Raw genomic sequence first — 8,468 nt, forward strand, 5'->3', positions numbered from 1 at the left:
ATAAAGACCTCTCCCATGGTGAGCACATGTTCATGAATAAACACACATATTTAGAGGCTTATATGCTGTGGCCTCTCTGCACCACAACTCTTTTAAGGGAGTAGTTTGACATTTAAGGGATTATGCTTATTCAGTATTTCCCCCCCGAAAGGTAAATAACATAATAAATTCAGTTCTTATGTCAGAAGGATTAAAGTTATACCACACTGCTTTGGAAAAAGCATTCAAAACTCTGGAACTTCACTGCAAAAATACAAAATACTACCAAGTATTTTAGGTCTAGTTTCTAGTGCAAATATCTTAGTGCACTTGCAATAAGACAAAACTAACTTACAAGTAACTTTTCAGCAAGAAATAGGAGCTTGTTTTAAGTCAGTAATTCCTTAATATTGATGAAGTAGAACTAGTTTTAAGTGAAATAATCTGCCATAGCTAATATAACTATTAGTTATATTATAGAACTAATACTTTTTATCAAAATTAAGGAATTATTTACATAATACAAGCTTCCATGTCTTGCTGAAAAGTCACTACTTGTAATTTAATATCGTCTTATTTGAAGTGTATGAAGATATTTGCGCTAGAAACTAGACCTAAAATACTTGGTATCATTTTGTTTGTGTAAGAATTCGATGTGACAAATCAATACAAAGTAGTGAAGAAATGTTCTATAAGTAAAAGAAATCTGGAAAGTGTGGTCCATACTTATCAGCTCCCTTTGCTTTAGCACCTATTGACTTCAAAAGTCATTTATTTCTTAAGGAGATTAATTTGATTTCAGTATAAATCCAGTTGTCAGAGAATAAGCATCGTCATGACGACCAAGGAGGAGGAAGTGTGTTAATCAGAGAGGAAGCCAAGGGGTCCATGGTCACTGTGGAGGAGCACAGACCTTTCAGCAGGACAACAGTGTTTTATTTACACATTAATTTGTCTAATGCCATCAGAACATGGAAACTGCTTAATTCAATGTTATAGATATTTTGCACTGATGGATGTTTTCCAACATGGATGACTTTTAATCACTGGTTAGACCCAATCATCACAGCAATGATCAACATTATGAAATGCCTTCATTAAGCAATTACTAAATAACACATTGAACATGTCTGAGAAGGTGCTCTGGGCAGCACATCCTCATCATCACCATATTTAGATAACCACATTTTTCTGACAAAGTCAAAACTTTAAAATATTCTTTTAAGAGTTTTTATTTATTTATTTTTAACTAGTTTGCAACATTTCGGATCTGATCATTTCTTGAGAACCAATTTGGAGAATTGAGACACCAAAAACCCTCCGCTCTGTATCTGTGTGCATTGTGTAGCCAAAAGAGAGAAAAAGACCAACAGCTGGTACGGGGTGTGTGTGTGTGTTTTGCCTCGTGAGGCCTGGATTGGGATCGGTGTCGAATTACACAGAGTAGTTTGGATGAAGGAAGGTGGAGTGAGCCAAGAAAGTGAAGGGGTGACAGATGAACAGCGTGATGGGAGACACGGGGAGGTGAAGGGGGGGATTGGTACTGGCTAATTAAGCCAAAGTCTGACATCCAAAGCAGTTCTCATGCTCTGGCACAAGTCATTGTGGTCAGGAATTTGAGAAATGCATTTGATCAGTGCGGTGTGTCTGTTATTTTGGATGACTCCTGGGGACGATGCAGCCACCGGAGAAGAGAGAGGAGAGGCATCGACTTCGTGAACATGTAAATCCTTACTTTAGTTCATCAGAGGATGAAACTCCTATTGATCTTTGCTGAAGAGGGAAAAGGTAAAAACAAAATTCCAGTTCGCCGAGTATTATTTCACCGGACCCCGAACACCTTGTGACTCCCACCTCGCTCATCTTTCCCTTTTGTCCTCATGGTGAATGTGCGGGTGTGTAAGATGAGTGTTCACCTTTGGACTAAAGGAGTTAATATGATCCCCAGCTCTGCAGTTTTGACAGCTGAATAACCCAAAGAAGAAACAGACACCCCAATCCTGGCTTCGGTGTCCTGTGTAGTGATAAAGCCAGCTTGCTGGGAGGCGTTGGGATTCTTCATGAGCGTGCAGCACTGCACAAAAATACCATTAAGTTTTACACGTTCCATAACATTTCCACCTTGTACTTTGATGTACTTTATTGGATTATTATGTGATAAACCAGGCAGAAACGATAGTGAACTGGAAAGAAATTTATGCTATATGACTTTTTTTTTTTTTATCTTTTTCCAGTAAAACATATTCTAGGTGCAGAATGCCTATAGTCTGATGAATCTAAATCAAATCTAGTGCAACTAATTGCCTTAAAAAGTAATTCAACAGAGTTCATATGCGTCAGCTAATCATGCCAAAGTTGATTAGAAGACGACAAAAATTTTAGGCCTACATGTAAAAATGTTACAGCATTCTCCACAGGAAAAAAAATGTGTGAAAGCCTTAAAACCAAATTTTCCTCTAGAGAATAATGTCTGTAAGTGACAATGTCCGGAGTATGCTTCTTCTTAGCCCCGGAGGTCAGACTCCTCAAAGGGTTCACAAGATAAACCTGAGAGGTCAGGGGATGATTAATGGATGGAAGGGAGAAACTAAAAAAATATCACAATTCAAGATGGCGGCATTTCCCCCCCTACTTTAAGTTATTCTTTCGGTGTGAACGCAGAGTTTAGAGAGGGTATGTGAGAAATGAGCATTTAAAATGCAACTATATTATTGTATTTATTGTGGAGCTTCATAAAAACTCATCACCTTTTAACTGAAAAGTTAAGGGGCGGTTTGAAGTTTCATCCTTATGTCAGCATTTGAGAGCTCTTCATGCTCGTAGTTGCCAAGCAAAACTCAGGAACGATAACGCATACAGAGGCGTTTGTTTCAAAGAGTGTTTATTTGGCAAAAAGAGAGAGAACATGATGAGAGAAAGTTGATTGCATCCTATACGTGCAATGAATGAAAGTAGATATCAGCTCTGAAAGTAACCTGTTTTTTGTCATTCTTAGATGTGGCTTCGAGTGTAAATAGTAATCTCAGTCCATGATACTTCTTGTTCTTAGTCGTTTATAACAAGTCGCTTCTTTCACTCCAACAATAGGATGTTTCTATTCCATGTTGGAGGCAACGTGTGCGCTTAGCGCCATCTACTGGCAGAGTACAGCTCTGCAGCGACAGAATAAAAGCTTTACGTTTGAAAGTTTGAGGAGGACATCTAGTGGTCGGTCACAGAACCTCTACGTGTCTACATGCAAAAAGCATAAAGCAGCGATGTATATATTTTTTTATTTGGTTTGTATTTCTTTGTCTTCAGATCTGAGTGTAGCGCAGGTACTTTTTCCCAGAAGGCATCTCTTTGGTTGTTACTCCGTTGGGGAAGAGAGCGGTGGCTTCAGAATTGGGAAGTGAAGGAACGACCATGACTTTCTCACCAGGCTAATAAGAAATAAAACAAAGCAAAAAATAAATTGTTAAGAAGTAAATGCATAAATTAAAAAGAAGGCAATGGTTTGTCACATCACATGATTAAAAAATAAGTAGCGTGTCATGACTGGGACAGTGCTGAGACTGTGTGTCCGTAATTTGAACTTCGTACCTTCCAGTCGACGGGCGTGGCCACCTTCTTCTGTGCCGTCAGCTGCAGAGAGTCGATGACTCTGAGGATCTCGTCAAAGTTCCTCCCGGTGGTGGCAGGGTAGAGGATGGACAGCTTCAGCTTCTTGTCCGGGCCGATCACAAACACCTGAAAGGAATAAAGATTATGTTTGAATTTTGTCTCAGAGAGCAAGACCAAGAAAGTATTGCCTCTCAACCAGTCAATGCCCTGAGAATATAAAGGCTAACAGAGTGTTTAAACGTAGGACTAGGAAATGAAGGAGGGAGGTAGATAAGGAAAAGAGGAGCGAGGTAGGATAAATGAGGAAAGAAAAGAAGGAAGGACACAAGAAAGGAAGCAAGGAGAGGTGTACACAAGAAAGGAAAAGGGGGGGGGGGAAATCTGGACTTGTCTTTCCCCAATGCCATTTTAAAAACTTAACCAGAGCCTCACAAACACTGAAATCCCATTCCATATAGGAGTATAACACATACAGCTTCATTTCTGTAAAATGTTCTGTTCAAAAACTGCATCATGTTCTCTGTGGACCTGCAGAGGTTGGAGTCTTGAATCAAACAGAAGAAGAAGGAATTACAGTATTACCTCCGTCTACACAACGTGCATCAGAGAACATGCTGGGTCGTTGCTCGTGGCCTGAACAAGTAGATGTTTTCAGATTTGATGCACTGAATTACCTTTTTTTTTTTTTTTTTAAATAATCTGATGTCAATTTTAATCCAGAGAAAAAGCTCAAACTTGAATTTTAGCTTTGATTCGTTATTGAAACCAGGCAGAAAGCGGGATTCTTACGCAGCGAGCGGTCAGGGGAAGTCCAGCCTTGTTCCTCTCGTCGGGGTCCAGCATGCCCAGCTGGACCGACAGTTCTCGCTTTTCGTCGGCGATGATGGGGAAAGGCAGAGGGCTGCCGGCCTCATTGGCATACGCCATCACATCCTGTAACGGGGCGTCAGACACATTGTGCTTTACACATTACTTAGAGCTACAGCCGGAAGAGTTTTTTACAGCGTCACTGTAGCTAGAGGTGCACTGGTCAGGCTGATTTTGGTTCTAGTTTTAAGATAAGAACACATTAAAGAGAAACTAAAAAGTACAGCAGTTCTTTGATAGAAGCAACAGTTTTCAATCAACTCCAAAAATGCCATAAAAAAAGGGATGCTGGTTATTAACCCTTTCAGGAACTGAAAATAGTGGGAGTGGTTAATTTTGATTTTTTTAATTTTATTTTTTAAACAATAGCACAGGTGAAAGTCGCTAATGACATGCCAATTTGTTGATATAATGGACTTGTATCTGTTCTGGTCTTTTTAGAGGCCAGTGCTGCTTTCAAAACAGCCAAACAATATTCTTTTAGAAAGACTTGAACATGCTACAGAGACTCAGGAAACAACCACTAAGCAGGTTTATTTGTCTGATAGATTCCAGTTTGTTGATACAAATCAAATCTTCTTCACAGTCCATTTGTGGAGTTCCACAGGGTTCAGTGTTTGGAGCAATTCTCTTTACTTTTATCTCCACCTGTGCTGATGACACTCAGCTATATTCATCCATAAATCCGATCTGTTAGGTAGACTACAGGCATGAAGACGTAAAAACCTGGATGACTAATTTTTCTGCTTTTAAATTCTGACAAGACACAATCATTGAAAAAAAAAAAGGGGGGGGGAAAAAACTGTTTCGCAAGTCAATTGATTTGGTTGGCATTAAATATCTTGTCCACGACTGATGCTGCAAAAACTAGCCTATGCATTAGTTACGTTACAGCTGGACTTCTCTATTTGTTTGCAATCAGGAATGGGAATGGGGATCCTCCCCCTCTCTCATACAGAGCCCTTAATAATCAGGCTCCATCATACATCAGAGATCCGATTGGTCCATATGTTCCCAACAGAGCACTTCGCTCTCAGTCTGCAGCTTTACTGCTGGTCCAGAGAATTTGAAAAAGTAGAATGGGAGGCAGGAACCAGCTCCATGAGGCAGACGGTTACTTTTAAAACTACAAAGCCAAAACCAGGTTCAAGTGCTGCCAACAAGTGAACATTATCCTTTAATCGATGATACACTTGGCATGACTGTCAGTGTTTAACCATGCATCTCTTCTAAATAAAGCTATTCGCTGAACTTTTGCTGTGACTATTGTGCCCTCTCTCATCGTACAAGCTTGAAAATTGGCACTACACTCATCTGTTAAAGATGTGTTTCTCTCCTAGATGAAGCCACTAAAGGAGCTACTGCTGCCATTAACTTCTTACTCCTCTGCGACATAGAAAGTGCTCTACAATCAGTGTTTCCGTTTCTTTTTTAAACAAGTACGCTCCGTCTTCTCAAACATATGGGATTTTCTCCTGCCGTGACGCGCTCATCCCAGAGAGAGGAGCGAATGCTGCAAGTCAATGACTGAGCAATCTCAGAAAACCTTTTAACAGATTAGAGTAATAAACTTGAAACATTGTTTGACAACTGGAATCTTTTGGAATTCATGCATGATTGGATTGAATAACTTTTTCTTCCCCCTCTTTGTAAAGTGGCTTGTGATTACATGTGATTAGGTCCATATAAATAAAATGAATAGAAGGGGGGAGGTGGAGGAGGGAAACAAAAATGTACTTTGGGTGCAGATTAGCAAGCAAGAAAAAACTGGATGATTCCAACCTCTGCTTGCTGCGCTTCTAGTTGGGACGTGCTCAAGCGCTAATGTTTAACTTCACTGGCCGTGAGCCTTCACATGGATTAAACTAAACCTCCCTTAGCTTCTTCTAAAATATTTCTAATTTAAGAAAATCGATTTACCCACCAGAAATAGTAAAACGTGTTTTATTGACTAATAAACATTCATGAACTAGAGGAGTGTCTCTACGGGTGAAATGATTGGACTTTGAACCAACAATAAAAGTCAATGAGCACAAAACGTCAATAAAATGCTCAAATCCCTGATTCAGTTTGAGGTTTATTAAAATAATCCTGCTTCCCCTAGTCATGAGGATTTCAGGCAACAACGCCACTAGAGTGCAAACGACTACTGATCGTCATAGGTCGATCCACAAGCACTCTAGTTGGTGTGCTTCACCTTGCTCCAGTTCTTGTGATCCTCAACGCTGTCGATGGACAGGGCGATCATCTTCACGCCGCGCTTCTTGAACTCATCGGTGAGCTTGGCGGCGCGTGCGAGCTCGGTGGTGCAGACGGGAGTGTAATCCGCCGGGTGGGAAAACAAGATACCCCACCTGCAGGAAAAAAAAAAAAACAAATAAAATCCATCGTCTCTACGTCAAGCTTAACTCAGGAACACATGATTTTAAGAGCACATGCTATTAACAATTGGACCTCAGTAAAGCCTGAAAGGTCAGTGCACCTCATTCTAGTCACATGTTTGGGTACCTCAGGCTGAGGGGCACATGCTTTCTAGATTTATTATTCACAAATCCCCTGAAGTGTTGATAAGAGCAACATAAGTTAAGAAAATGAGAAAGCTATGGCAGACATCAAAAGCAAAACATCACATTGTTTCTTTTGATTTGACGTCACATGCAGTAAAAGGGGAACAGAAAAACCCCTCGCCCCAGGCGGTATGAGGATCACCTGATGTCTAGCTGGCCAGAATCACACCACCTCCCCCCACCCCCATGCCCTCTGGAGCAGGTTCTAACAACAAATTATTCAAAATGGGATTTGTCCTGCGTTTTCCAGGGATTCGAGCTTCCACGTGCACCGAGCAGGAACAATCTTAATCGATGAGAAGCATAACAGGAGACTAGAAAATCCAGGACGCAGCTTTAACAGATGACTGCCTCTCCCAGTCCAACAACTATTCCCACAGTGAGAAAGAAATTAGTTAGTGTCCAGCACATGCGTTCATCTGCGTGGCGTCAGCAGGAGGAAAAGAAATCCACAAAATTTGAATTTAGAGGTTGGTGACAACAGGTTTTTCCTGTTTGGTCAAGATTTATCAGTTTTATTAGAAAGAAAACATCTAAAACGATCATGCACCTTTATGCAGCATGAGCAAAAACATGCATTCCCACGAAATCAACACCATTTTTGAACAATCAAGCCTCAAGGTATGTTTTTTTTATATGAATTTCATAAATTTGTCTGTTTTTGAGGCTTTATATTAGTTCTGTGCTTCAGTGAAACATGTAAAATAAAGATTACAGGTAAATTATTCAAGTTATGCATCCTGCTTATTGCAGCCAGCTGGCATCACTTAACTGTGGAGTCTTACGGAGTCGGATAAACACAACAAAACAACATTCAGAATTGATCTACTGCAACGTCCTAACTTTCTACTCCTCACTCTAGAAAGCAGGCTTTCACCACATGTTACACTGTTACTCAAAGATGTAGAAAATTGAGAAGTTATGGTTAGAGGTAGAGCTCTTCCGAGCGTGCGCACTTACGAGTCGCCCAGAAAATCGTGAAATTTAATCCTTCCGGAGGTCGTGTCCGCCTCAAAGTTTGGAAACACTTCTCCCAGCAGAATCCCAGGCATGGTTGGGTCTAAGCTGAACCTCACAAGCTGAAGTAAAAGGCTGACAGACCTGGAAGAGAGCAGCAAGCACTGCGATAGCGGATCAGGGCAGCATGAATGAACCCGGAAAAGGGGGCGTGGTTAAAATAACGCGCTGTAGACCGCTGACCAATTAGAAAAGAGGCGTTAAATTCGTCATTATTTATCTTCTTTTCATCTTTCACTAGTATCTGAATGGATAATATAAACTATACAAATACAAAAAAAAAGTAAGAGAAAGAAGCATTGTATGTATAAAATGTCATAATTTTATTTTGTTATAAATGTGCAGAGAAAAAGACATTGGCACTCACAATGGTGAAGAAATATTTCAAATTAATTCAAAGTGAGTTTTATGTGAAGGCATTTTTAGTGATAGTTT

General features: G+C 40.2%; 1 protein-coding gene across 1 annotated transcript; it reads right to left on the minus strand.

Annotated features, from left to right (window-relative positions):
* Window positions 1–2,843: 2,843 nt before the first annotated feature.
* Window positions 2,844–8,155, minus strand: prdx6 (peroxiredoxin 6). The gene is made up of 5 exons (XM_015032909.1): window positions 7,977–8,155; window positions 6,647–6,803; window positions 4,372–4,515; window positions 3,562–3,708; window positions 2,844–3,401 (listed from the first exon to the last, which is right to left on the minus strand). The coding sequence occupies exons 1-5, from the start codon at window positions 8,066–8,068 to the stop codon at window positions 3,276–3,278; spliced, it is 666 nt and encodes a 221-aa protein (XP_014888395.1). The 5' UTR covers window positions 8,069–8,155; the 3' UTR covers window positions 2,844–3,275.
* Between the last annotated feature and the right edge of the window lie 313 nt (window positions 8,156–8,468).

This window comes from Poecilia latipinna, unplaced genomic scaffold, assembly GCF_001443285.1.
Source record: "Poecilia latipinna isolate Pla-1442-1.1 unplaced genomic scaffold, P_latipinna-1.0 Scaffold253, whole genome shotgun sequence".
Taxonomy (NCBI): domain Eukaryota; kingdom Metazoa; phylum Chordata; class Actinopteri; order Cyprinodontiformes; family Poeciliidae; genus Poecilia; species Poecilia latipinna.

Excerpts from the sequence above, each read along its gene's own strand:
- prdx6 (XM_015032909.1), bottom strand. The coding sequence starts at position 8,068 with ATGCCTGGGATTCTGCTGGGAGAAGTGTTTCCAAACTTTGAGGCGGAC. Across the intron at positions 4,516-6,646 it reads ATCACAAGAACTGGAGCAAG|GATGTGATGGCGTATGCCAA; the intron begins GTGAAGCACACC and ends GCCCCGTTACAG. Across the intron at positions 3,709-4,371 it reads TTCCCCTGACCGCTCGCTGC|GTGTTTGTGATCGGCCCGGA; the intron begins GTAAGAATCCCG and ends TATTCCTTTCAG.